The following is a 27,868-nucleotide window of genomic DNA, read 5'->3' as shown; positions in this document are numbered from 1 at the left end:
GTCTCCTGGCTTAGGCGGCCAGAGGGCCAGAACGCCGTTTTTTGATATTATGGGCGGGCATCCTTAAGCGGGATGCACCAGGAGTCTACGGGTGCTTGTAATTGGCACAGGGGACACACAGGCTGCTTGGGCGGCAACCTGTGAGTCATACTAAGCATTTGTGAGACCTGAAGCTGTGTACCCCAAATTGTTAATAGGTGATAATATGTAGTTATGTGGTTGTAACAATAATTATGTTATAATATGTTATAATGTGGTTTTGAATTGTAAAACGTTCCTGGCTGCGGCCAAAATAAATCCAACCTTCTTTAAGATGCTTGTTGGTGTGGTGTTTGCGAGTGAAGGGAGAGGTGGAGCAAGTGCCGAGTGCCTGAGTTGAGTTAATAGGACCTTCATACTAAATCTACTTTAACTTTGGCTATCTATTCTTAACTGGCTCAATTATAGTGAGTCCTTGAGTTTGATGTGTGTTTCCCTCTGGCAGTATGCTAGTTCTCATCACAAGTTTTAACCAGATTATTACATAGTGAAAATTGAGTGACATTCAGATTGTGTCCATTTGGTATGATCTCATTACTTTGTCCTTACGGAGGTAATTCTATAAATGTGTGAGTCTACTGGAAAGGAATTTAGGCCTACAGACCTACAAAACGGATGCAATGAAGGGATGTGATCACTACCAGCACTGTGCTGGGTGGGTATTCGCTTTAAAATTGTTTTTGAATGCATGTTGTTTGTGGCGAATTTCATTATCATTGAAGTGTATTGTTGCTCTTTTGCCAACTGGTGTCTTCAATAAAAATGTTTAACTGTAAAGATACACAGTGACAAAAAATTTAATTATTGAACTTTAAACACAATCTTAGCACTTGTTTGTTAAGTGATAAAATATATATATCCTTAAACTGGTGGTGTACGTTGACAATTTTTGCACCTTATCAGTGTTGTGCCGTGAGATGAAAAAGATTGAAAACCACTGGTGTAAGGAATAATGCATTGTTGTGCATTCCTTAGCAAGAATACCTGTTAAAATTAGGCAACTTTGTGAACTGGAACACACAAAATGTTTGCCTTTAACACATTTTTAGAAAAGTTTTAAACTAATCTTTACATTGTTTTTAGTAGGATAGCAGTGTATGTATAACAATTAAGATTATGGTTTTTCTGTTCCCATGCTACTAGATCTTTCTGGATTGACACACATACTAATTGCACATCTTCCAGGGAGCTTACACCCAAGTGGGTTAGGGTTATAAGTTATGGTTTTCCCAGTTTTTTCTCAAATCTCTTATGTATATATGTATTTTTTTTTTATTTTATTTGAGGTGAAATGTATTGACTCCCTAGATGCATCATTTTTTTCAGTGACATGAGTATTGCCTTCAAGTCTGCTGGTCTCCTTTGGTACTTGGACTTAGCAGCAGGCAGAGAAAGTAATTAAAATGTGAAGTTTCCTTCCTAGTTGCTGCTACAGGTGTGTTATCTTAGCTCAGAATGTCCCCAAATCAGCCAGGAGCATGTAATAACAAAAGAAATAACCAGCCATGTGAACTAAGAAGCACTGGTTAACAGTTAAAGAAAGTGGATGCAATGAGTGAAATGAACCTGTGAGAAAAGAAAGGACAAGTCACAAATCTATTTAAAAAAAAAAAAACCTTGTAGCAAAAAGTGGTGGTCAACATGTCTGTTTTTATGAAATATAATTTCATTATGTGGTTTATGATTTTCTGGTGGGCCAATGAATGTTTCCCTTGTTGGCTTAAATATTTATGTCCACAATCCAACCACTCTTGTCTTTTCTTGTTAGGCTGCTGTAAGGAGATCAGAAAATCTGAAGAGCTATCTGCAAATGCAAAAGAAGAAACACTTTTCCCTTTTTGTAGGGAGCCAAGTTATTTTGAGATCCCTACCAAAGAATTCCAGCAACAGTCACAATCAATAGAGAACACTATCCATGAAATTCCAACAAAAGACACACAAAGTTCCCAAGTGCTTGGTGCAAGCCATGCCTCATTTACTATTGAATTTGATGACAGCTCTCCAGGAAAACTAACCATTAAAGACCATGTCACTAAATTTACACCAGATCAGCGCCAGAAAGTGAAGAAATCATCTCCTCCTGGTGCTAAAGAACTGACTGGGCTGCAAACAGAGATGATGGCTGCAGAAAGCAAAGTAGCTGATTGGCTGGCACAGAATAATCCCCCTCTGATGATAAGAGAGCCACATGAAGACGATTCAAAAAGTATTAAGAGTGATGTTCCGGTTTATCTGAAGAGGTTAAGAGGTAAAGTGGCATTTTAAATTGGCTTGTACTATAAATTGAGTAAACTAATAAAATGTTCAAGTATAGCTGTTTTGGGTTGCAATGCCAGTAATTAGGAAGCAAAACCGGTGCTGGGCAGACTTTTACGGTCTACGCCCTGATCGTAACTGAATAGATCTGGAAAATTCAAGAACAGTGGTATGCAGACTTTTACAGTCTGTGCCCTGAGAAGAGCAAGGAAAAATCAAACTCGGGTATACATATAAAGTATCACATACCATGTAAAATGAGTTTATCTTGTTGGGCAGACTAGATGGACCGTACACAGTGGTGTGCTGGAACAGGCTCGTAAGAGCCGGTAGTTAAGTTTTAAAGAATTTTGGGAGCCGGTTATTAAAGTAGGGCCCTCCATGGCTACTTTAACAACTGGCTCCCAAAATGTGGGCTTGGGCCCCCTGCTGAATTCTCTTTTACTTTGCTGGTGGGGATGCTGAGCCCTGCCAGCCAAGTAAATAGACTGCAGCTGTTCCCGGCTCCTTGTTTCCAGCTCTGAGCAGCAGGCTGGGACTTCTCCAGCATGTGTGAGAAGTTTCAGCATGCTGCTCAGAGCAAGACATTGGGAGTGGTGGCAGTCCATTTATTGGCTGCCAGCAAAGGTATGTCTAGTGTGCCCGCACAAAGGGAGGGAGGAGAGAGAGGCAAGTGTTGCTCCCCTCCCCCCCCCCCCCCCCCCCCCCCCGGCCACCCTTGGCCATTCCAACTGCAGAGCTGGCTACGTCCGGAGAAAGAGCCTGTTGTTAAAAATTTACCAGCACACCCCTGACCGTACAGGTCTTTATCTGCCGTCATTTACTATGTAACACAGCAAAGAAATATTTGTTAAGCAATTTCGCCTCATCTTTCTTTTTTTTTTTTTTTTTTTTGTGAAAGTATCTTTATTAACACCAAAAATAACATAAGATTCATACCAAACACAAATCAGTAAGCATAGAGTAAACAGAACTAAACAGCTTGGTCATGGAAACACAACATAACCATCGGGAAGCTCTCAGGGTCCAGTTACAATAATCCCCTGGTGTTTTCCAGTACAAAAAACCCTTCCCCTCATCCCCCCCCACCTCCCCTTCTTCAAGCTGAAACAAATATGGAGTAAATTCTCACAATCACATTCAGGTTGTATATATTCATCCTGTTCACCTTTGAATCTCACAATGCCACTTTTGCCCTTTCTCTTATCATGAACATATCTAAAATGTTTTGTCTCCCATTTTAGTGTATTGGCTATTTTTTCTTCAGTTTGCATCTTTGTTTTCCTGACTATTCTACCAGCTTCTCTTTACTTTTCCAGATATTGTTGCCTGTCTTCTTCTTTCTGCGATCTCTTGTAGTTTATGAAGGCTAACCTCTTTCCTTACCTTTTCAATGTGGTAAAAGCAAAGAAGCATCCTAGTGACTTTTTTTGCCCTGATGCAGCCCTGCAAAGTGTGAAACATGGCCTGTGCCGGGCATCTGGTTATTTTCTCTATTGTAGTGTATAAAATCCTTTTAAAAACAAGATTTTCTTCAGATCTGCTTCTTTGCTTTAACCACATTGGTTCTTGTGGATCGTTTGTCCTAATTTTTTTTTGGTCTTACATTTTCATCTACTGCTTTTGAGAACCAAAGCGGCCTTATTTCCCTCTTATTTACTTTCCTTACAATAGCTCCTTTCAGTTTTGCCCACTGCTTTCCAACTTCTTCCAGATGTTCCCATCCAAACAATTATTCCTTGAGGTAATCCCCCTTTCTTCCTACTCTCTTTCCTGAACAGATTATAGCCTAGTCATGGTTCTCTTTGAACCATGTCTCTGTGACCGCCATTAATCCAAATCAGCCTCTTCTATCACAGCTTCTAAATCTAAAACCTTATTTCCTACACTATGGGCATGAGTATATACTGCTTTCTAGACATTGTCCCTTTTTCCCATTTGTGTAGGGGTATTTAATGTTTCATTTACCTGAGGGCTTATATGTGCTGATGGCTTTAATCACCCAGCCCTAATGATTCTAGTTTAAAGCCCTTGTAGTAGATTAGCTAGTCTGCTGCTGAAGACACTTCTTTCCTTCTTTGATAGATGGGGCACCATCTCTGCTGAGTAGCCCTTGGAAAAGCCTATCATAGTACATAGTGCTTGTCTGACATTGCTGTCTGGATGTCTCAATGCCACCTGAAATTAAACATGACCAAAACCGAGCTTCTCATTTTTCCCCCAAACCCACCTCCCCACTCTCCCCGTTTTCTATTTCTGTTGATGGCTCTCTCATTCTCCCTGTCTCCTCAGCTCGAAACCTTGGGGTCATCTTTGACTCTTCTCTCTCCTTCTCTGCTCATATCCAGCAGATCGCCAAGACCTGTTGTTTCTTTCTTTACAACATCCGTAAAATCCGCCCCTTTCTTTCCGAGCACTCTACCAAAACCCTCATCCACACCCTTGTCACCTCTCGTTTAGACTACTGCAATCTGCTTCTTGCTGGCCTCTCACTTAGTCACCTCTCCCCTCTCCAATTGGTTCAAAACTCTGCTGCCCATCTCATCTTCCGCCAGGGTCGCTTTACTCATACTATGTCACGTCTGTGGCCGTGACCCCTCTCAGACTCACCTTATTTCCTGTGGTCAGTTGCTGAGCTGGCTTCTGTCTGTTCTTTGTGAGTTAGTTCTGTCTCTGTCTCTGTGTGCTGGCTGTATTAGATTGTCGGTGTGCTGTCACCCGTTCCAGATTTCAGCTCAGTCCAGTCCGGATCTTCCAGGCTGCCCGACCCTTAGTTGCCTGGTGATTGTTGCACCTGAGTCTCAGCTGCCTGCTGGGCTTATTAGCAATTTGGAACCTCTCTGCCTTTGCCTTTGCATTGCGTCTAAGGCCCTGGTTGTTTGCCTGAGATTCTTGCCTGTTTCTAGTTAGTCTGTGTTTAGTTTAGGTTTGCTTGCTTTCCTGGCCTGGTGTCTTGTTTGTAAGTCTGTGTTTAGTTTAGGTTTGCTTGCTTTCCTGGCCTGGTGTCTTGTTTGTAATTCTGTGTTTAGTTTCTGTTTGTCTGTGTTCTGGCTTTGGGGCTGCTTGCAGCTCTTAGTTCTGTGTTTTGTTAGTCAGTGTTTGCTCCCTGTTTAGTGGCTGTTCTGCAGCTTTCTGTTCTGCCCTTTAGCTTTCCCTTCCTTGCCCAGTCTCCTGCCTTGCTGCCCATGTTCCTCCCTTTCCCCTCTGACCCTCAGTCCCTGTGCTGCCTTGCTGTTATCCAGTCCTGCCCTGTCCAGCAAGTCCTGCCGGCCACCTGAAGCCCAGAGCTCAACTCTGGGTGAAAAGTGGCCAAGTGCAGGTGAAGCCTAACTGCTTGCCTGAGATTTGCCTAGTCTCCGGTGTGGGGTGGTTTTGCCTGCCACTGCCGCTCCTTGGCAGTGGCCCAAGGGCTCACAACCTAGTTTCCAGCTTTGAGTACGTGACATACTACCCCTCTCCTCGGGTCGCTTCACTGGTTCCCCATCCGTTTTCGCATCCTGTTCAAACTTCTTGTACTAACCTATAAATGTACTCACTTTGCTGCTCCCTAGTATCTCTCCACACTCGTCCTTCTTATCTGTTCCCTTCTCCACTACTGCCAACTCCAGACTTCGCGCCTTCTGTCTCGCTGCACCCTACGCCTGGAATAAACTTCCTGAGCCCCTATGTCTTGCCCCATCCTTGGCCACCTTTAAATCTAGACTGAAAGCCCACCTCTTTAACATTGTTTTTGGCTCGTAACCACTTGTAACCACTCGCCTCCACCTACCCTCCTCTCCTCCTTCCTGTACACATTAATTGATTTGATTTGCTTACTTTATTTTTTGTCTATTAGATTGTAAGCTCTTTGAGCAGGGACTGTCTTTCTTCTATGTTTGTGCAGCGCTGCGTATGCCTTGTAGCGCTATAGAAATGCTAAATGGTAGTAGTAGTAGTAGGAAGCCAAGGAGATAGAAAGGCTAAACAGGATAGGTTCTACAGCTTGAAGAAAACACAACTGATAGTTGTTATAATAGAGGTTTATAAGATCATAAGTAAGGTGGAATGGTTAAATAAGGCATGGTTTATATTTTCACACTAATCAAGAACCAAAAAGAAACCCCTATGCACAGAACAGTCATATCCAGAAGTAGGAATGGACCAAGAAGACTCTTGCAGCCAGATGGGTAGTATATGAAACTTTATTAGGCACCACTTATGTACTGGACCTGATACTGAGCCATGTTTTGACAGGACACACCCATCTACCTCAGGGGATCACACACTTAATATGAGATGACTTGATAATGAGTTGGTGCAAAATGGAAGCAATGGAATACCAAAAGCGCTATAATATAACACCAAATGCAATAGCGTCTACAAAGATGCTGTGAAATCCGAGTTTTTCAGAATAATTGTCCATTAAATACACACCTTTTGTTTCCAGAGCAATCCATCTGACTGTGAGCAATTATCCTACTGTTGTAAAGTTTTATCAATTTTATCTGCATTTCCTTCCTGATTTGAAGCCAATAATATGCCATGTGTATTTACAGCTGTAATGAAAGTCCAACAGAAACTGATTTTGCTTTAGTATACTAGTATGCTTTCTTTCCGAGGATGCTTTATGAATATCTTAAATTTCATGATTAAAAACTTCTCCCAACTCTTTATTTATTTATCAGGTAGTGAATGTTGAATGTTTCTACTATATTTTATATTGCTTTGTCTTTTGTTATTATTATTATTTATTACATTTGTACCCTGCTCTTTCCACATACAGCAGGTCCAGTGCAGCTTACATAGTAAAAGAAAGCATCTTACATGGTAAAGAATACAGTAAAAACAAGGAAATGTGGTGAGGTCTTTTTTTTATCCATTTATGGAGTTCTTATTACAGCAGGGATTTTTTTTGTTGTGTGTGCTAGTTTATTGTAAACCACAGAGACCTCCCAAAGCTAAGCGGTCTATCACACTTTAATAAACTAAACTTAAAACTAAAATTTTATAAAATAAAATAACATGCAAGCTTTTAGACTATCAGCATCTAGATTTCACAAAGACGTTGATCCTGACTCAAAATGTATCACAAGATCATAAGAAAAGCCATCAAACTCAGCATCCTGTCTCTGACATTGGTCAGTCTGGGTGACAGTTATCTGGTTGTTCCCGAAAGGTAGATCTATTTCCTCAGAACTCATTTCTAGGGCAGAATAATATGCCCTGATTTGACTGCATTTTTTTTAGACGCTATAGCATTCCAGCGCTTTTGGTATCCCATTGCTTCCATCTTGCACCAATTCATTATCAATTTATCTCCTATTAAGTGTGTGACCCCTGAGGCAGATGAGTGTGTCCCATCAAAACACGGCCCCATGTCGGGTCCAATACATGAGTGGTGCCTAATAAAGTTTCAAATACTACCCATCCGGCTGCAAAAGTCTTCTTGGTCCATCCCTACCTCTGTTTACCTTTTCAAACAGAAAACCAAAGCAACACTCCATGAAACTAAAGAGCATAAAGTTAAAAGTATTACATTTTTATTTTCATGGATTGCTGGTTAAGTTGTGAGATGTAGTCAAGATACAAATATAGAAGGATTTAAAATGTTCGGACAAGTTTCTCAAGAAAAAAAGCCCATAAAGGATTATTAAATAGGTAAGAAAGATGTCACCATTCATAACAAAGAACACTGTAATATAAAATAGGGTACAAACATTCAATATTCGCCCCTAATAAATAAGAGCTGGGAGAAGTTTTTAATCATGAAATTTAAGGTTTTCATAAAGCATCCTCAGAAAGAAAACATGCTAGTTTACTAAAGCAAAATCAGCTTCTGTTGGACTTTCATTACAGCTTTAAATACATATGGCATATTATTGGCTTCAAATCAGGAAGGAAAAGCAGATAAAATTGATAAAACTTTACAACAGTAGGATAGTGGATAATTGCTCACAGTCAAGTGGGTTGCTCTAGAAACAAAACGTGTATATTTAATGGAAAATTGTTCTGAAAAAGTTTTAAAATAGCTTGTTTTCCTTCCTAGCTTACATGTTGCTTTCTATGCTTATTTATTGCAAGTGAGAGTCACGATCCTTATCTTTTCTTTGTAGTTGTCCAGGCTGATTTTTATTATGCTATTTGGTTTAGACAGTTATACAAACAGACTCCTGAAATATAATTTAGTATTAAAGTTATTAGATACTGACTACAGTGTATCCTGTATAATCTCACCTGATTTGTAAAGTTGTTAATTTTTAGCTCAAAGAATTTAGGGGTCCTTTACCAAGCTGCGGGGAAAAGGACCCTGTTCTGTCTACGGGGGCCATTTTTCCCATGCACCAGGGCCCTTTTTACCGCAGCAGTTAAAAAAGCCCCAGACACACATGACCATGCTGTAAGAGAACTCTTACCGCATAGCCATGCGACAGGGAGTCCTTACTGGCGATAAGGGCTCCCGCTCTACTCCGACAGTAACCAGGCAGCATGCGCCAATGCCTGATTACTGCCGGGTTACCACCTTGCAAGCCATTTAGGAATGGGACACGCTCGGGGCAAGATTACCACCGCCGGCCACATTAGGCTGGCATTAGTCCCAAAAAGGCGAGCGGTAAGCCCGTGTTGGGTTTACTGCTGCTCTATAATAGGGCCCCCCCTTAGTAAGAATAGGAGACATGCTTTTTTTGAGACTGATGACCTTTCTAAATGCTGCATTGTTTGACTAGTAGATTAAAAGAGGTCATTTTAGAATGGTCAGGTGGTATCTGACTGTACAGTGCTGCTATTTATATATGTAGGTGCTATATGACTCATAGATTTGAAGGTGGTGTTTATGGACATGACTTGGGCAGTTCAAAAAATATCCATGTTTTCCCGCACATATATTTTTTAAAATTCCCGTCAGCATTTATCTTGGCTCCAAAGCAGGCCTGTCAGCTATTTTAGATCTCAGGTTTTGGCTACTTAATTGGCTCCTCTTATATGTGGGTTCTGTAAAATTCAACTCGTATATTTAACTGGCAGCACATACACACATATGGTCAATGTAGTCACACATGTAAATATCGGTGCTTATGGAGCAAAGCCTCAAGCGATGCCACTCTCCCTTTTTTTTTTTTAATTGTTATTGGATGTTCCTGCAAGTACAAGTGTGTTTGCGGACTTCCTTAAGTATTTTACAAAAGGCTCCTTGTTCAGCAGAGCTGCTTATGAAATATTTGGGTAATTGTGAATATTCCAACCTGGATATCCCAATTTCTACATAGATGTCCTATGTAAAATGGGCTTCCCATGTTCTTAATGGAGTCTTGCAAACTTTGCAGAACTTACAAACAAAGTCCCTCCTTTGATTTTGAGATTTTTACTGGGTACAAAAGGCTTTTTCTCTATAGATTTCTAAGGTAGCAGTGTTACTTGTTCACAATTTCCACCTCTTAGCCATGTTTTCTTTCTGGTGCTTTATTAACAGGGAATAAGCACGATGATGGGACTCAGAGTGACTCAGAGAATATTGGTGCTTACAAATGTTTCAGTAAGAGTGGCAATCTGGAAGATCATATACGACGACGCCATGCTGATCAGAAGAAATTGTTTCAGAAGGTGCCGGTGACTGAAAATAGCCTAGAAGCATCTGCATTGAATCAGACAGCTTATACAATTGAATTTGATGAAGATCACCCTAGAAAGAAACGGTCTTACTCTTTCACACAGAATGCAGGTATTTTATGCCCAGAATCTTCTTATCCAATTCCAAATATGAGATTTGAGAAACTGAGGTGTGCCTCAGGGGATGCCAAAGATGTTTCCTTAGTTTTACAGACTGGCTCTGTGTCCCATAAATCAGGTCATGTCATACAGCATACGAAACTATTAAAACAAAAATCAGAAGATCCTTCAGCTTCTCTACTTTTTTCACAAACTTTGCTACTGAGAAGTTCTGGAAGCCTTGGTCATCGACCAAATCAAAATCTGGATATGAATAAAGACCCAGAAATTCCTGCTAGCCCTACTATCAAAAAAGACAACGATGACCAAAGTGACAAAGGGACTTACACTATTGAACTGGAAATTCCAAATCCTGAGGAAGTGGAAGCACGAAAAATGATTGATAAGGTAAGAAATAAAATAACAAATGACCTAAAAGGTATAGGATAATATGGCCTGTCAAAATGCAGCACATGTAACACCACTTTTAACATGCTTACAGACGCAAGCCACTTAGGGTCTCTAGAGAGTACATAAGCCATTTATTTTCCTGGTGTTCCTATTACTGGGTAGGTAGGTATTTGCGTTTCTGTGATAAAGTTTATGATACAGGGTGAAGGATTTTTGTGTAATTATTCAGAACTCAAGTAAATTAGAAGCTACAATTCAAATTACTGGTTTTATCAGCAAAGTTAACTTACAGTATATCTCTGATAGGAAGTACAAAAATTACATCTTTTTTTATTAGAAAATCTTGCCTATAACAAAGTAGGCAGATAGCTTTACTCAAAAAGCGTCTAAAAACCATTACATAAGAAGTCATCACAAGTTCAGTAAACTATCTATACCTTCTCTTATTACATTTATATTCCTGTATTCCACTTGTTTAAACTTGCTAATTTTTTGTTGTGAGGAAAACAAAATTCTCAATTCAGCTTAAACATGAGCCTGTCTGAAGGGCATTTGAACTATTGCTACTGTAATGAAGTCAACAATATCCAGGTGCTGCAGCAGTCATACAAAAAAAGATATTAGCTACTGCTGCAGTTTTAAATCAGTAAATGGAGAGCTGAGTTATAGGTGAGGACTCAGACTTTGAGTGATATGATTTGCAGTGTTTCAGTTGGGCTGAACTGTCTTGGCAGCACCTGAAAAAAAAGCATGCTGGGATATGGAGTATAATAGGTATACTGGGATTTGTAGTTGGCTTAAGTATTTTGAGTAGGGCTGCATTTTAATCATTAATTGTGATTTAAAAAATTATATTGCAGTATCTCCTGAATCCTCCAAACATCTCTTCTCTTCTACTCTCCTCCACTTCCAACCCCTGTCCTCAGCACAATCTGACATCTTCTCTCTCCCCCCCCCCCCCCCCCAATTTTTCAACATCACTCACCCTTGAGCTAGTCTGTCTTAAAGGTGGTCTTCTGTTGATCCTTGCCAGTGGCAGCATTTCACATATGCTGCCTGCAGCCTTTTCCTAAGCCTTCCCTCTGACCCATCCTACCCATGCAGAAAAAAGAAGTGAAGTCAGACGAGGCAGGACAGGCCAGAGGGAAAGCGCAGTGAACTCCAGCAGCCACAAGAAAAGCTTAGTTTGTGTCGCTTCTCATAGAGGTGGAGGGAGAGGTGCTCGACAGGAGGGAAAGAAGGAAAGAGATAGCGAGAGAGAGAGAGAATGGACCCATGGAAAGAAAGAGATAATGGATCTGGGGGAAAAAAAGAGAGGGAGGGATGGTAGAGAAAGAGAACTATTGGATTTGGGGGTGGGAGGGAGATGTCTTTTAGGGAAGAGGGATGGGATTTGATATACCACCTTTCTTTGGTTATAATCAAAGCAGTTTGTATATTATATACATTTATTTTATTTGTGGGGCAATGGAGGATTAAGTGACTTACCCAAGGAGCTGCAGTGGGAAATAAATAAGTAAATTCAATCCCTTTAATTCTGCGATTAATCATGATTAAAAATTTTAATCAAACCGCAGCCCTAATTTTGAGAATAGTTAACTTGAAGGTAGGTCATGAAGGAGACTGTAGTCTATAAGGGAAAAATTATAGGAAAAAGAACCATAAATTACTCTTACATTTCAGTGCCATTCAAATCATGTGATGTTAAAGATAGTGCCTACTAGAAACAGAGAGTGTGCTTTGTTTAAAACAAAAAAAAAATCTTTTTCACATTTTGATGTCCAAAAACTAATTCAAAATGCATTAAAGTGGAAGTTTAATGCACACAATCAAGCTCATTTTCAAAGCACTTAGCCTCCCAAAGTTCCATAGAAACCTATGGAATTTAGCCTCCCAAAGTGCTTTGAAAATATGCCTGTGTATGTTCTATACTTTCAGTGTGAAAGAACATTTGTAGAATTATTCAAAAAGTCCTGTTTCCTTGCTGGTATTTCATTGGAATAAATGCTGATACAAAGACCAGATGCCCTTTGACGACAGTAATAATTTGTATAGCGGGAGCATGCCACTGGGGTGTGTTACATATGAGAGCCTTGAACTTATTCCATCCATGTTTGCTGTCTGTGCCTGTGACTTTATTATACCTACCTGAGAGGAGATTATGGAGAAAACTGCACAGATTGAAATAAACACAGACAAAAGAATGGATGCCCTTTGACATAGGTGGTCATTTGCATAAAGGGAGCATGCCATTGAAGTGTCATGCTTTGGGTATCATGCCAAAGGGGCAGGGTCTGTCCCTTTGTGAACCTGTCTGTGAGCCCAGAAATGCCCATAATCTCCTATTCTCCAGATTATTCTTCAGAGTATATTCTGGTGGATCATCCTCCACCCCTTTCCCACTCTCAGTTGGAGTACCTCAAGAATCTGTCCTTGGACCCCTTCTTTTTTCCATTTACACTTCTTCCCTGGGTTCTCTTATTTCATCTCACGGATTCCAATACCATCTTTATGCTGACGACACCCAGCTCTACCTCTCCACACCTGACATTACTGCTGAAACCCAAGCCAAAGTTTCAGCCTGCTTGACCGACATAGCTGCCTGGATGTCACACCGCCACCTGAAACTGAACATGGCCAAAACTGAGCTTACTGTCTTTCCCCCCAAACCCACCTCGCCTCTCCCCCCATTATTTCAGTAGATGGGACCCTCATCCTCTCTGTCTCATCTGCTTGCACCCTAGGAGTCATCTTTGATTCCTCCCTCTCCTTCTCCGCTCATATCCAGCAGACGGCCAAAACCTGTCGCTTCTTTCTCTTTAACATCAACAAAATTCGTCCTTTCCTCCCTCATCTACACTCTTATTACCTCTTGCCTAGATTACTGCAACGTGCTCCTCACTGGCCTCCCACTTAGCCATCTATCCTCCCTTCAATCTGTTCAGAATTCCGCGGCACGTCGTCTTTTCCGCCAGAGCCGATATGCTCACATCAGCCCTCTCCTGAAGTCACTTCACTGGCTTCCGATCCGTTACCGCATACAATTCAAGCTTCTCCTACTAACCTACAAATGCTCTCACTCTGCTGCCCCTCCTTTCCTCTCCACCCTCATCTCCCCCTACATTCCTACCCAAACCTCCGCTCACTGGACAAATCCCTCCTTTCTGCTCCCTTCTCCACCTCCGCTAACTCCAGACTCCGCCCTTTCTGCCTCGTTTCACCCTTTGCTGGGAATAGACTTCCTGAACTGATACGTCAGGCCCCATCCCTACCCATCTTCAAATCCTTGCTCAAAGCCCATCTTTTCGACTCTGCTTTTCGCACTTAAACTAACCATTACTTCTCTATTCAATACCACTACCAATCTGTCTGTATTATGCATTAGCATACTTAATTGTCTTTAGCTGTTTAGATCTATTAGTCTGTCCCTATGAACTATTGTGTAATCAGATGTATTATGCTGTCCTAATTTGATTGTCTCTGTTATGTCCTTTAGATTGTAAACTCTTTTGAGCAGGGACTGTCTCTCTTCATGTTTGACTGTACAGCGCTGCGTAAGTCTGGTAGCGCTTTAGAAATGTTGAGTATTAGTATTATATTAGTTGAATAACAGAGTTTGATTTTGAAGTGAATACAGGTTTGATGGGAAAATATTGTGGAGTGGAAAAGAAGATTGAGGGAGGAAGAGAAGAATGAAGAATGTGCAGAATTGTTGGGTGTAGGTAGGTTGGTGGGGTTGTTCATTATGATTTGAGGAATGTGGGTAGAAGTTTATATAGAGGTAAGTAGGAAGGGGATAAAAGAAATAGGACAGTTGACTGTACATTGGAAGGAGAGAGATCCAATATTTCAATTCAGAAGGGAAGGATTGTGGGGGTAGGAATAGGGAAGAGTAATAGGAAGGAGTTGAGTCCAATTTTGGTAATGACAAGAAGTGGTTAAGAATGTTGCAGGGAAGCACTGTAGAACATCACAGCTGTTAGAAGAAAGGTGGCACCTGTTTTGGGAGCTGGTTTTGAATGAGGAGGAGTTTTATTTCTTATGGAGACATGGATGAGAATAGAAGGGGGCCTAAATAAGGTCTCCCTCTTCCCCCTTGTTATGACATGAAAAGAGAAAAGGGCAGTGGATTAACACTTAGCCTTCAGGAAGGATCGTCTTTTGTGCCGGTTGAGTTAGAAATGTCTGAGGGTATTGAGGAGAAGTTACGGGCTCATTTTCAAAGCACTTAGCCTCCCAAAGTTCCATAGAAACCTATGGAACTTAGCCTCCCAAAGTGCTTTGAAAATATGCATGTTAGTGAACTATGATGCATCTAGTAGATTTGGCATATTGTTGCTTTATTGTCCTCTGAATATAGAACAAATAAGTTGGGAGAAAGTCACTGAATATATATTAGATGTGAGATTATACAGATATAATAATTTTGAGAATTTTAATGTGCAATAGATGTTTAGAAAGAAATGAGACAACAGGCTTCCTCTTTGTATGCACGATATAGGTGGGTTGGTACAACTGATGGAGGAGTTTACGCTTTAAGGCAGTATCCTGGGTTCCATTTTTTTTAACAGAATTTTTTTTTTAAATAGAAGAGGGAATATTACGATGGAAAAATAGTGAGTTATTCCTTGTTCTGACTGCTTTGTGGTCTTCTTGGTAGGAAGTCTAAAACTAAAACCTAGTAATCATTTCTATAGCGCTACTAGACATACGCAGCTTTGTACACATTGTATACAGTGGTGGAAATAAGTATTTGATCCCTTGCTGATTTTGTAAGTTTGCCCACTGACAAAGACATGAGCAGCCCATAATTGAAGGGTAGGTTATTGGTAACAGTGAGAGATAGCACATCACAAATTAAATCCGGAAAATCACATTGTGGAAAGTATATGAATTTATTTGCATTCTGCAGAGGGAAATAAGTATTTGATCCCCCACCAACCAGTAAGAGATCTGGCCCCTACAGACCAGGTAGATGCTCCAAATCAACTCGTTACCTGCATGACAGACAGCTGTCGGCAATGGTCACCTGTATGAAAGACACCTGTCCACAGACTCAGTGAATCAGTCAGACTCTAACCTCTACAAAATGGCCAAGAGCAAGGAGCTGTCTAAGGATGTCAGGGACAAGATCATACACCTGCACAAGGCTGGAATGGGCTACAAAACCATCAGTAAGACGCTGGGCGAGGAGGAGACAACTGTTGGTGCCATAGTAAGAAAATGGAAGAAGTACAAAATGACTGTCAATCGACAAAGATCTGGGGCTCCACGCAAAATCTCACCTCGTGGGGTATCCTTGATCATGAGGAAGGTTAGAAATCAGCCTACAACTACAAGGGGGGAACTTGTCAATGATCTCAAGGCAGCTGGGACCACTGTCACCACGAAAACCATTGGTAACACATTACGACATAACGGATTGCAATCCTGCAGTGCCCGCAAGGTCCCCCTGCTCCGGAAGGCACATGTGACGGCCCGTCTGAGGTTGCCAGTGAACACCTGGATGATGCCGAGAGTGATTGGGAGAAGGTGCTGTGGTCAGATGAGACAAAAATTGAGCTCTTTGGCATGAACTCAACTCGCCGTGTTTGGAGGAAGAGAAATGCTGCCTATGACCCAAAGAACACCGTCCCCACTGTCAAGCATGGAGGTGGAAATGTTATGTTTTGGGGGTGTTTCTCTGCTAAGGGCACAGGACTACTTCACCGCATCAATGGGAGAATGGATGGGGCCATGTACCGTACAATTCTGAGTGACAACCTCCTTCCCTCCGCCAGGGCCTTAAAAATGGGTCGTGGCTGGGTCTTCCAGCACGACAATGACCCAAAACATACAGCCAAGGCAACAAAGGAGTGGCTCAGGAAGAAGCACATTAGGGTCATGGAGTGGCCTAGCCAGTCACCAGACCTTAATCCCATTGAAAACTTATGGAGGGAGCTGAAGCTGCGAGTTGCCAAGCGACAGCCCAGAACTCTTAATGATTTAGAGATGATCTGCAAAGAGGAGTGGACCAAAATTCCTCCTGACATGTGTGCAAACCTCATCATCAACTACAGAAGACGTCTGACCGCTGTGCTTGCCAACAAGGGTTTTGCCACCAAGTATTAGGTCTTGTTTGCCAGAGGGATTAAATACTTATTTCCCTCTGCAGAATGCAAATAAATTCATATACTTTCCACAATGTGATTTTCCGGATTTAATTTGTGATGTGCTATCTCTCACTGTTACCAATAACCTACCCTTCAATTATGGGCTGCTCATGTCTTTGTCAGTGGGCAAACTTACAAAATCAGCAAGGGATCAAATACTTATTTCCACCACTGTACAGGTACTTTCTCTCTCACTAGGGGGCTCACAATCTAAGTTTTTTGTACTTGGGGCAAGGTCACAAGGAGCTGCAATGGGAATTGAACCTAGGTTGCCAGGATCAAAGCCCGCTGCACTAACCATTGGGTTACTCCTCCACTCCTAGTCAATGGATAAAGGTGGGAGGGGGCGAAAGGAGTTTAACAAAGCTTAGGTAAAATAGATAAATGGTTGGAAGTGGCAGAGATTGGGAGAACAAGAATAGATAAGGAATCAGGTGGAAGAATAATATGGGTGGTTAAGTCAAGAGTTAGATGATGTAACACAAATGAAAATGTGTTTGAAGCAGTCAAAGTAATTGGCTTATGGTAGAATTAAGGAAGTAAAAGAAGGCAGTATGGAGGCTAGAAAGGACTTGGCGGAAGTCAAAAGCAACAGGAGAAATTGAGTTTGAGAAAGGAAGCTAATTTGTATCTTCAATATCTAATTGACAAAGAAAAAGGTATACACCCAAGTTTGAGAAGGCAGTGAGTAAACCCCAGGAGGAGTTGTTTGAAGTGGTAAAAATGTTATTGTGGAAAGGACAAGAAAAAAGATAGCCACTTATTTGAAACAAAGCTAATAAATTTAAAGGCTGGTTAATTTTCCAAAGTGAGGGCTGGTGAATAGAGAGGAGAAATCGGGTAGATGAAGTGGTTGATGAATGCTTTACTACCAATTTTGGATTAGATCCAGCCCCCTATAGGGCTGTTTAAGTTTGGATCATTGGACATAAGGAGTTGGCAGTTAAATCTGATTAAGGCCTACTTGTGACAAGGAGTGGTGCCCTCTGGTGCTGAAAAGGGAAGGGATGAGTGGTTCTATTTTATGCAGATTGTAGACCTGTTTCTAATTTGCCCATGCTATCAAAGCTAATTGAAAAGGAGGCAGCATAGATTATTTCTTGGAGGATTATGGGTAATTGGATATGGACAGTGCAGGATTTGGAGCAGGGAGCCAAATGGAATTGCTGGATCATTCATTCAGTCAAAATTTGGAAGCCTCCCCACCTCACCATTTCAGAAATTGATAATCATCTACCAGAGTGGAGACCAATATAAAATGAAAAAAAATGCAAATTTAGACTTCCAGCTTCAACGGTTTTCGAGATATTGGCTTTTATAGGCATTTTATCCAACTGGAGGTCAGCGCAATTCATGGCCGACTGAAAGTTGGGGCACCTTTTAGGTCTTAATATCTCTGCAATTATGTGTCCTACATCTGTGAAAGTTTTTTGCAGATTAAGAAACTGTAACCCATTTTGAGTTGGGCACAGTGGTTTCTGAGATATTATCAAGAATGGAATTTTATTCAATCTTGCATAACAAAATTCCACTTACAGCAAACCACTGTGCCAAAGATGTTAAGAAAAAAGCTTTCATATTTTACCTGTTAGTACAGAGTTTTTCAATCAGTGTGCCGCGGCACATTGATGTGCCATGGCTGAAGTTCAAAAATGTTTTATCTCTCTTGTTCAGATGGTACTGACGACGTTAATCAATATATCTGCATTTTCTTGAGAAAGTTCCAAGATGGTCCCCCAATACCAATCACTGTCATAAACAACAACAACATATTTTATTTATTTATTTATTGCATTTGTATCCCACATTTTCCCACCTTTTTGCGGGCTCAGTGTGGCTTACAATACGATATGAATGATGGAAATACAATTTGTTACAACTTGGTTATGGATTACATTGTGAAGAGTTATGCGAGACAATCAAAGTGTTGTTAAGGAATATAAACACTGGAACAAAACCTTGAAACATTGGAAGGAGACAGCGGGAGGTTAAAAGGGCATTATGTATGGTATACATATTTCTGTGAGTAAAGGTATGAGTGAGGTGAGACTACGGGGAATGAGAGTTTAGAAGTGGATGGTATTGATGCATTAGTGAACAGTGAGTGTGGACTTTATGTGTTTTGGTTCTTTCCGTAAATTTTTTCAAAAAGATATTGACCACATGTGAGTTGTTGAACAAAACTGCCACTTCCTTGTCATCAAGCAGATGAAGCCATTACGTATGGGTTATGTCCATCAACCAGCAGGGGAGATAGAGAGCACTCAAACTTTCACAGTGCCCTCTTGGCCAGCTAGCTCCACTGCCTCTTCAGTATTCTCTATCTCCCCTAGCAGGGTGGCTGCAGCTTGTTCGGGCTCCAGAAAAATCTGCCGGGAGGTGGTTCCTGGCTTGTCAGTTGTTAACCGGGATGTTGGAGGCTATAGCAGCCTCACTTTAAAGGCACATAGGTTAGCCCTTTCCCTGCCTTACCCATACCTCTGTGGATGTGGACATATTGCCTTGCTTTCCCTGTCCTTACCCACCAACAGTGGATGCAGGCATATAGGTTCGCCCTTTCCCTGCCTTTCCCACTCATCTGAGCCTCCGGAGTCTTCAATACCTCTGCTTTCCTCACAGCTTAAAAAAAAAAAAAAGTCGCGTCGCGTTTTTAAACGCAGAGACGCTGGAACAGAGGTTTTTGACCTGATTTTCAGCAGGATCGTAGTTGTACACTAGATCCTTTCAGGTAAGAGTGTTTTCCAACTCCTCCGGGGTGGGCCCGCGATCGGTGTGATTTTGGCGCGAAACCGCCATCTTGGATTTTACCGCCGTTTTTTCGGCGATGGCTGCGGACAATGTAAAGCGCTGTTCCACTTGTGGCAAGCGCAAATCAGCAGCAGGGCTCTGTAAATCGTGCTGTACTGGGTAATCCCAGGATGGCTAGTACCAAGAAAGCTGCTCGGGCCTTCCCTTTGCATGACACCATCCTAGAGCTTGTTTCGGCTCAGTGGGCTGACCCCGAGGGACCTTTGAGAGTTTCCAGGGCTATGGGGCAGTTATACCCTCTGCGTGAGGGACATATGGCTCGTTTTCAAATGCCTACAGTGGATGCCCTAGTCACTGCGGTGACAAAGAGAACTACCCTCCCTGTTGAAGGAGGTGTTGCTCTGAAGGACGTTCAAGACCGTAGGCTGGAAACAGCATTGAAACGGTCCTTTGAAATTGCAGGTCTCACTGTTCGGGCGTCTGCATGCAGCTGTTATGCTGTTAGAGCCTGCCTAGCTTGGCTGCAACAGGCAGTGGCTCAGCCCGGAGATGGAGCGGAGCTCTTCTTGGATGTGGCTCCGCGGATGGAGGTGGCCTTGTCCTTTCTGGCTGATGCCCTTTATGACCTTGTCAGAGCTTCGGCTAAACAAATGGCAGTAGCAGTGGCGGCTCGCCGTCGTCTGTGGCTACGACACTGGGCAGCGGACATGGCCTCTAAGCAAAGGTTGGTGAAGTTGCCTTTTCAAGGACTTCTCCTATTTGGTGAGGAGTTGGAGAAAATTGTGAAAGGCCTGGGTGATCCAAAACCCCAGCGCTTGCCCGAAGATAGGCAGAGGCCTTCCTCTAAGGGCCAGGCGGTCCACTCCTCGTACAGACCTCGCTTCCGTGAAGCTAGAAGGTACCGCCCGGGGCGTTCTGCTGGGTTCACTTCACGTGCCCGTGGTCAGCAGAGGAACTCCTTTCGCTCGGACAAGCGTTCCGCAGCCGGTGGCTCAAGACCAGGAGTTCAGGGGCGACCCTCTCAATGATGGTGCGCCGGTCCTCTCCTCGATGCCTGTCATCGGAGGACGGCTTTCCCTCTTTGTCGAGGAGTGGGCCAAGATTTCCTCAGATCAGTGGGTTCTGGACCTGATCAGAGATGGATACAGAATAGAATTCAACGCCCCAGTAAGAGACGTGTTTGTGGAGTCCCGATGCGGTTCTGCCGTCAAACGGGCGGCGGTGGAGGAGACTTTACAAGGTCTGATTCAGTTAGGGGCAGTGACCCCGGTGCCTCCCGCCGAGCAAGGCTGCAGCCGATACTCCATCTACTTTGTGGTGCCGTGAAAAGGTGGGTCCTTTCGCCCTATTCTGGACTTAAAAGAAGTGAACAAGTCCCTGAGAGTGCGGCATTTCCACATGGAATCCCTGCGCTCCGTCATTGCGGCGGTACAGCCAGGAGAGTTTCTCACGTCTCTAGACCTGAAAGAAGCTTACTTGCACATACCGATTTGGCCCCCGCACCAGAAGTTTCTGAGGTTTGCGGTGTTGGGAAAACATTTCCAGTTCAGGGCCTTGCCTTTTGGCCTCGCCACAGCTCCCCGAACCTTTTCGAAGGTAATGGTGGTAGTAGCTGCTTTTCTCAGGCGAGAAGGTATCAGGGTTCACCCGTACCTAGACAACTGGCTCATCAGAGCAGACTCTGCAACAGAGAGCTTACAAGCTACAGCCAGAGTGGTCTCAGTACTGCAATCTCTAGGCTGGGTCGTCAATATGGCCAAAAGTCACCTGTCCCCTTCACAATCTCTAGAGTTTTTGGGGGCCAGGTTCGACACAGTCTCGGGCTATGTGTTCCTACCCGAGCTAAGGCGGTGCAAGCTTCAGAATCAGGTCCGTCTGCTCCTGAGGATGCCCCACCCGCGAGCTTGGGACATTGTCCAGCTGCTGGGATCGATGACAGCCACGATGGAAGTGGTACCCTGGGCGAGAGCGCACCTGAGACCTCTACAGTATTCCCTTCTCCGGAGATGGTCTCCTATTTCTCAGGATTACCAATGCAGACTTACTTGGCTCCCTGCGGCCCGACTCAGCATGGAGTGGTGGCTCTCGGACAGCATGTTGCGGCGAGGAATGCCGCTGACGCTCCCCGTTTGGTGCCTGGTGGTAACAGATGCCAGCCTGAAGGGCTGGGGCGCACACTGCAAGGGGAAGCATGCCCAGGGTCTATGGACACCCGAGGAGTCGGAGTGCTCCATCAACCGCCTAGAGTTGAAAGCGGTGTTTCAGGCGCTTCTGGCCTTTCAAGTGACCCTGGAAGGATTGGCTGTCAGAGTGATGTCGGATAACACAACAACGGTGGCCTATATAAATCGACAAGGCGGAACAAGGTGCAGAGCACTAGCCGCGCAGGCCGAACTGATTTGCCACTGGGCCGAGCTGCATCTTCAGTGTCTGTCGGCAGCTCATATTGCAGGTCAGAGCAATGTGCATGCCGATTATCTGAGCAGGCATCAGATCGATCCAGCAGAATGGAATCTGGCAGATGAAGTTTTCCTGCAGATCTGTGCCAAATGGGGCAAGCCCGTGATGGATCTGATGGCGACGAGTGCCAATACCAAAGTCCCGTGCTTCTTCAGCAGACGGAGAGATCCTCGCTCGGCGGGGTTGGATCCCTTGGCTCAACCCTGGCCTCCGGGTCTACTTTATGTGTTTCCCCCATGGCCCTTGATAGGGCGCCTGCTCTTGCGGATTCGGCTGCACCCAGGAGAAGTGGTCCTCATCGCCCCGGATTGGCCAAGGAGACCTTGGTTTGCAGACCTCCGACAGATGCTCCTGGAGGCTCCTCTGCCGTTACCTCTGGTACCGAACCTGTTGACTCAGGGACCGGTAGCCATGGAGGACGCCGGCCGCTTTGGTCTTACGGCATGGCTATTGTAAAGGCGCAATTGAGGGATAAAGGTTATCCAATAAAGTTATTTCCACTCTCCTGCAAGCCCGCAAGCGGTCCACTTCCGTGGCTTATGCCAGGATTTGGTGCCTGTTTGAGTCTTGGTGTGCTTCCAGAGCCATTGCTCCAATGCGGGCTCCTGTCTCGCTGATTCTGGACTTTTTGCAGGAAGGTGTACAAAAAGGCTTGGCCTATAATTCCCTGCGGGTGCAGGTGGCAGCGTTGGCCTCCCTTCGTGGTAAGGTGGAAGGCGTGTCTTGGCTGCTCACCCAGATGTGGCACGGTTTCTTAGAGGGGTGCTTCGGCTCCGACCTCCAGTGCGAGCACCCTGTCCAGCTTGGAACCTGGGGCTAGTTTTGAAAACCCTGCAGGCATCTCCTTTTGAGCCGCTTCGGCGAGCATCGGAGAAAGATTTGACACTGAAGGCCGTTTTTCTGGTGGCCATTACCTCGGCGAGACGGGTGTCAGAGCTCCAGGCGCTGTCCTGTAGAGACCCATTTCTGCAATTTTCAGAGTCCGGAGTCACGGTTCGGACCGTGCCTTCCTTTATGTCTAAGGCGGTTTCAGCCTTTCACCTAAACCAGCCTATTTTCTTGCCCTCTTTTTCAGAGGAAGAGTTTCCAGAATCTTTTGGGCAGCTGCACCTTTTGGATGTGCGCAGGACTCTGCTGCAGTATCTGCGAGTTACTAAGTCTTTCAGGACTTCTGATCATCTGTTTGTTTTGCTATCCGGTTCTCGCAGAGGGTCTTCAGCGTCTAAAGCCACTATTGCCCGCTGGCTCAAAGAAACTATCTTTTCAGCTTATCTGCTGGCCGGCAGGGTTCCGCCTGTAGCCATTAAGGCACATTCTACTAGAGCGATTTCTTCCTCTTGGGCTGAAACTGGAGCACTCTCTCTTCAAGAGATATGCAGTGCAGCATCATGGGCTTCTAAGCTCTCCTTTGCCCGACATTACAGGCTGGATGTGGCTGCCAGGAGGGATGCGCGTTTTGGTGCACAAGTGCTAGCGCGTGGTGTGGCTTGTTCCCACCCTATCTAGGGATTGCTTTGTTACATCCCATACGTAATGGCTTCATCTGCTTGATGACAAGGAAGGGAAAATTAGGTTCTTACCTTGGTAATTTTCTTTCCTTTAGTCATAGCAGATGAAGCCATGAGCCCTCCCTGTATGATTGTCTGTATGCTGTGAATCTGTTTTTTCAGGTTCTGTTCTAATTTCCTGAAGTTCCTTCCTTGGGAGAAAGTTGGAAAACAATCTTCAGGATTCATGTTCAGTTTAAATTTAGGAGGATGTGTTCATTCCCTCCAGCATGTTTTTTTTTGGAGGATGTGTTGATTCTCTCCAGGAGGCGCGTGTGTTCCCCTTCAGTTCTATAAATAGGAGGATGAGTTCATTCCCTCCAGTGTGTTGGGAGGATGTGTGATTCCCTCCAGGAGGCGCGTGTGTTCCCCTCCACTTATACAATAAGGAGGATGAGTTTATTCCCTCCAGGAGGATGTGCATTCCCTCCTTTATGAGTTCATGCCCTTGTGATGGGCCATCGTTCGCTGTGAAGAAAGCTCTTGTGATTCCCATTGCGGTTTGCCATACTGCTTTGGAAGCTTCAAATACTGAAGAGGCAGTGGAGCTAGCTGTCCAAGAGGGCACTGTGAAAGTTTGAGTGCTCTCTATCTCCCCTGCTGGTTGATGGACATAACCCATACGTAATGGCTTCATCTGCTATGACTAAAGGAAAGAAAATTACCAAGGTAAGAACCTAATTTTCCCTTTTTTCTTTCACCGTTACTGTTGTTGCTGCATCATCTGCAGATATTCAGCCAATTTTGAGTTTACTCTTGAGTAAGATGAAGCTGTGGTGGTTCTTGTGCCAGGTATTGTTTTTGCAATTGCAAATCAATTTTCCAACATTTTGCGAGCAGACTCAACATCGGCAGCAGAAATGAAAAGGAATTTTATATTCATTAAACTTGTTTGCCCAGTTGAGCAGATCATCAGGAGTCAAAATATGTTGACTGGTGGCATATTATAAACTGTTTCTTGTGGCAAGATGCTTCACAGTGCCCCCAGTGCCAACACATACACTCTTTCTGTGGCTTGTGGCAAAAAAAATGCCATCCTGCTATCAAGTTAAAATCTTCTTGATGCATTCATAGATTGGTAAAGTTCTTGTAATTCTTGTACTGAGCTGCAGCACCATCACTGAAGTATTTAATCTATATAATATTAGGCAGCACCTTTTTCAAATGTTGAACGGGTGCCTTCTGAAATGCATACACACACACACTGTATTGTGCTGCATGCAATCACTGATGACACACACAGAAATGCATTCCAGGACCTCATTCGACATGTGGTAAAGAACAACAGGATGAAGTATTGCTTGCCTGTTTTCCCAGTAAAACCCCTGAATGGAATCTTAGACAATAAATGACTAGTTTTCAGAGAAGTCTAGCACAATTAATGCTGTATGTGATTTCAAAGTTTCTTTACTGCTCTTGAGAAAGGCAGCTTGAGCTGTAGCCGTGTAGTGATGCACAGTGAGATAATTGATCTGATTGCAGAGTATGTTGAAGTTTTCAACAGACTCCTTGTGAATATTATTGTATGATCTGTGTTGCCCCACTGCTTGAACGAGATTTCATCACCACCTTCCAAGTCAAAGCACTGTGCAACTTCAAATAGATTAACTGTGGAGAGCTGATGTGCCTGGACAGTTATGGCACCGATGAATCATACAGTCTTTGATTCTATATCGCATGCAACTAATGACATCAGCAATTTGTAGTTTAACTTTGCTTCACCGATGGCTAACAGTAGCTTGACATGTTGGTGAATCTGGCAAACACAGCCTGAATGAGCTTCTTTAGCACCAACAGTAATGCACCAGAGTGGTTGCAATTCACAGAATTTCAATCTTGTACATTCCATTCTTCTGTTTCAGTATTTTCTATAGTTCATGAAGATTTGCTAGGAGCAGTCTTTTCTGCTTGTGGATGTGCTCACCATTCATCTTCACAGAGACAGTATTTCTTTCCAGTACAGATTTGGGAAATATCATCCTCATAAAATTTGGCCGCTTAGACACTTCAGATGACAGTTCTTTACCTTTACTACATTCAGGCTGAGCTGTGAAACCAGTAGTTTTCTAGAACTTTCAAACTTTCCTATTTGTTTCAAAACTCCAAATTCTTCAGCAGTTTGCTCTGTTGTGCAGCTTGAAGGTACCATTGTCAGTAGCTGAATATTCCTGTTTTTAGAGGACTTAGCAACTCTATAGTTCATATTTTTAATTATTTCATCCAGATCAGAACATAGTAACATAGTAAATGACGGCAGAAAAAGACCTGCATGGTCCATCCAGTCTGCCCAACAAGACAAACTCATATGTGCTACTTTTTGTGTATACCCTACTTTGATTTGTACCTGTCCTCTTCAGGGCACAGACCGTATAAGTCTGTCCAGCACTATCCCCGCCTCCCACCACTGGCTCTGGCACAGACCGTATAAGTCTGCCCAGCACTATCCTCGCCTCCCACCACCGGCTGGCTCTGCCACCCAATCTCGGCTAAGCTCCTTAGGATCCATTCCTTCTGAATAGGATTCCTTTATGTTTATCCCACGCGTGTTTGAATTCTGTTACTGTTTTCATTTCCACCACCTCCCGCGGGAGGGCATTCCAAGCATCCACTACTCTCTCCGTGAAAAAATACTTCCTGACATTTTTCTTGAGTCTGCCCCCCTTCAATCTCATTTGATGTCCTCTCGTTCTACCGCCTTCGCACCTCCGGAAAAGGTTCGTTTGCGGATTAATACTTTTCAAATATTTGAACGTCTGTATCATATCACCCCTGTTTCTCCTTTCTTCCAGAGTATACATGTTCAGGTCATCAAGTCTCTCCTCATATGTCTTGTAACGCAAATCCCTTACCATTCTCGTAGCTTTTCTTTGCACCGCTTCAATTCTTTTTACATCCTTCGCAAGGTACGGCCTCCAAACTGAACACAATACTCTAGGTAGGGCCTCACCAACGACTTATACAGGGGCATCAACACCTCCTTTCTTCTGCTGGTCACACCTCTCTCTATACAGCCTAACAACCTTCTAGCTATGGCCACCGCCTTGTCACACTGTTTCGTCGCCTTCAGATCCTCAGATACTATTACCCCAAGATCCCTCTCCCCGTCCGTACCTATCAGATTCTCCCCGCCTAACACATACATCTCCCGAGGGTTTCTATTCCCTAAGTGCATCACTTTGCATTTCTTCACATTGAATTTTAATTGCCAAACCTTAGACCATTCTTCTAGCTTCCTCAGATCCTTTTTCATGTTTTCCACTCCCTCCCGGTTGTCCACTCTGTTGCAGATCTTAGTATCATCCGCAAATAGGCAAACTTTACCTTCTAACCCTTCGGCAATGTCACTCACAAATATATTGAACAGAATCGGTCCCAGCACCGATCCCTGAGGCACACTACTACTCACCTTTCCCTCCTCCGAGCAAATTCCATTCACCACCACCCTCTGGCTTCTGTCAGTCAACCAGTTCCTAATCCAGTTCACCATTTCGGGTCCTATCTTCAGCCCTTCCAGTTTATTTAAGAGCCTCCTGTGGGGAACCGTGTCAAAAGCTTTGCTGAAATCTAAGTAGATTACGTCCATAGCTCGTCCCTGATTTAATTCTCCTGTCACCCAATCAAAGAACTCAATGAGATTCATTTGGCACAATTTCCCTTTAGTAAAACCATGTTGTCTCGGATCTTGCAACTTATTGGCTTCCAGGAAATTCACTATCCTTTCCTTCAGCATCGCTTCCATTATTTTTCCAATAATCGAAGTGAGGCTTACCGGCCTGTAGTTTCCAGCTTCTTCCCTATCACCACTCTTGTGAAGAGGGACCACCTCCGCCGTTCTCCAATCCTTCAGAACCTCTCCCGTCTGCAAGGATATGTTAAACAAATCTTTAAGAGGACCCGCCAGAACCTCTCTGAGCTCCCTCAATATCCTGGGGTGGATCCCATCCGGTCCCATGGCTTTATCCACCTTTAGCGTTTCAAGCTTTTCATACACACTCTCTTCCGTGAACGGTGCTCTATCCACTTCAATCTCATTTATACTTTTTGCAGTCCATAGCGGTCCTTCTCCAGGATTTTCTTCTTTGAAAACAGAACAAAAGTATCTAGCAAATTTGCTTTTTCTTCATCATTATCCACATAGCGGTTCGCAGTATCTTTTAGTCTCACAATTCCCTTTTTAGTCATTCTCCTTTCACTTATATACCTGAAGAAATTTTTGTCACCCCTCCTTACATTTCTAGCCATTTGTTCTTCCGCTTGCGCTTTCGCCAGACGTATCTCTCTCTTGGCTTCTTTCAGTTTTATACTGATTCTGGTTGTAGATCCTCTGTTTGAACTTCTAGTGCATGAGCAAATTTTGTCTTCAAAGTTTCTTTTGTTGGCTTTCATTTTCTTTTGCCATATCCCATACGATTTCTTCTGCTTACTTTTCCAGGTTTCATCGGACTGCACCCAAGAGCAGTTACTTGTATTAATATCAGTCTCTTCAAATTTACTCAAAGTTGTTTCTTCGTATTCTGATACTGTACCACTGGCACCCAAAGAACTTGCTGCAGAAGCTGATGTTAAACACTT

General features: G+C 43.4%; 1 protein-coding gene across 1 annotated transcript in view; it reads left to right on the top strand.

Annotated features, from left to right (window-relative positions):
- Window positions 1-27,868, top strand: part of CEP170 (centrosomal protein 170) — a 203,682-nt gene that overhangs the window by 58,961 nt on the left and 116,853 nt on the right. Inside the window, exons 9-10 of the mRNA XM_030196425.1 lie at window positions 1,808-2,287; window positions 9,743-10,386. Of these exons, the coding sequence (XP_030052285.1) occupies window positions 1,808-2,287; window positions 9,743-10,386 (1,124 nt within the window). The remainder of the gene's footprint in view (window positions 1-1,807; window positions 2,288-9,742; window positions 10,387-27,868) is intronic.

This window comes from Microcaecilia unicolor, chromosome 3 (genome assembly GCF_901765095.1).
Source record: "Microcaecilia unicolor chromosome 3, aMicUni1.1, whole genome shotgun sequence".
Classification (NCBI taxonomy): domain Eukaryota; kingdom Metazoa; phylum Chordata; class Amphibia; order Gymnophiona; family Siphonopidae; genus Microcaecilia; species Microcaecilia unicolor.
Note: the sequence above shows the minus strand (reverse complement) of the source record. Positions and strands in the feature narration are given on the sequence as shown.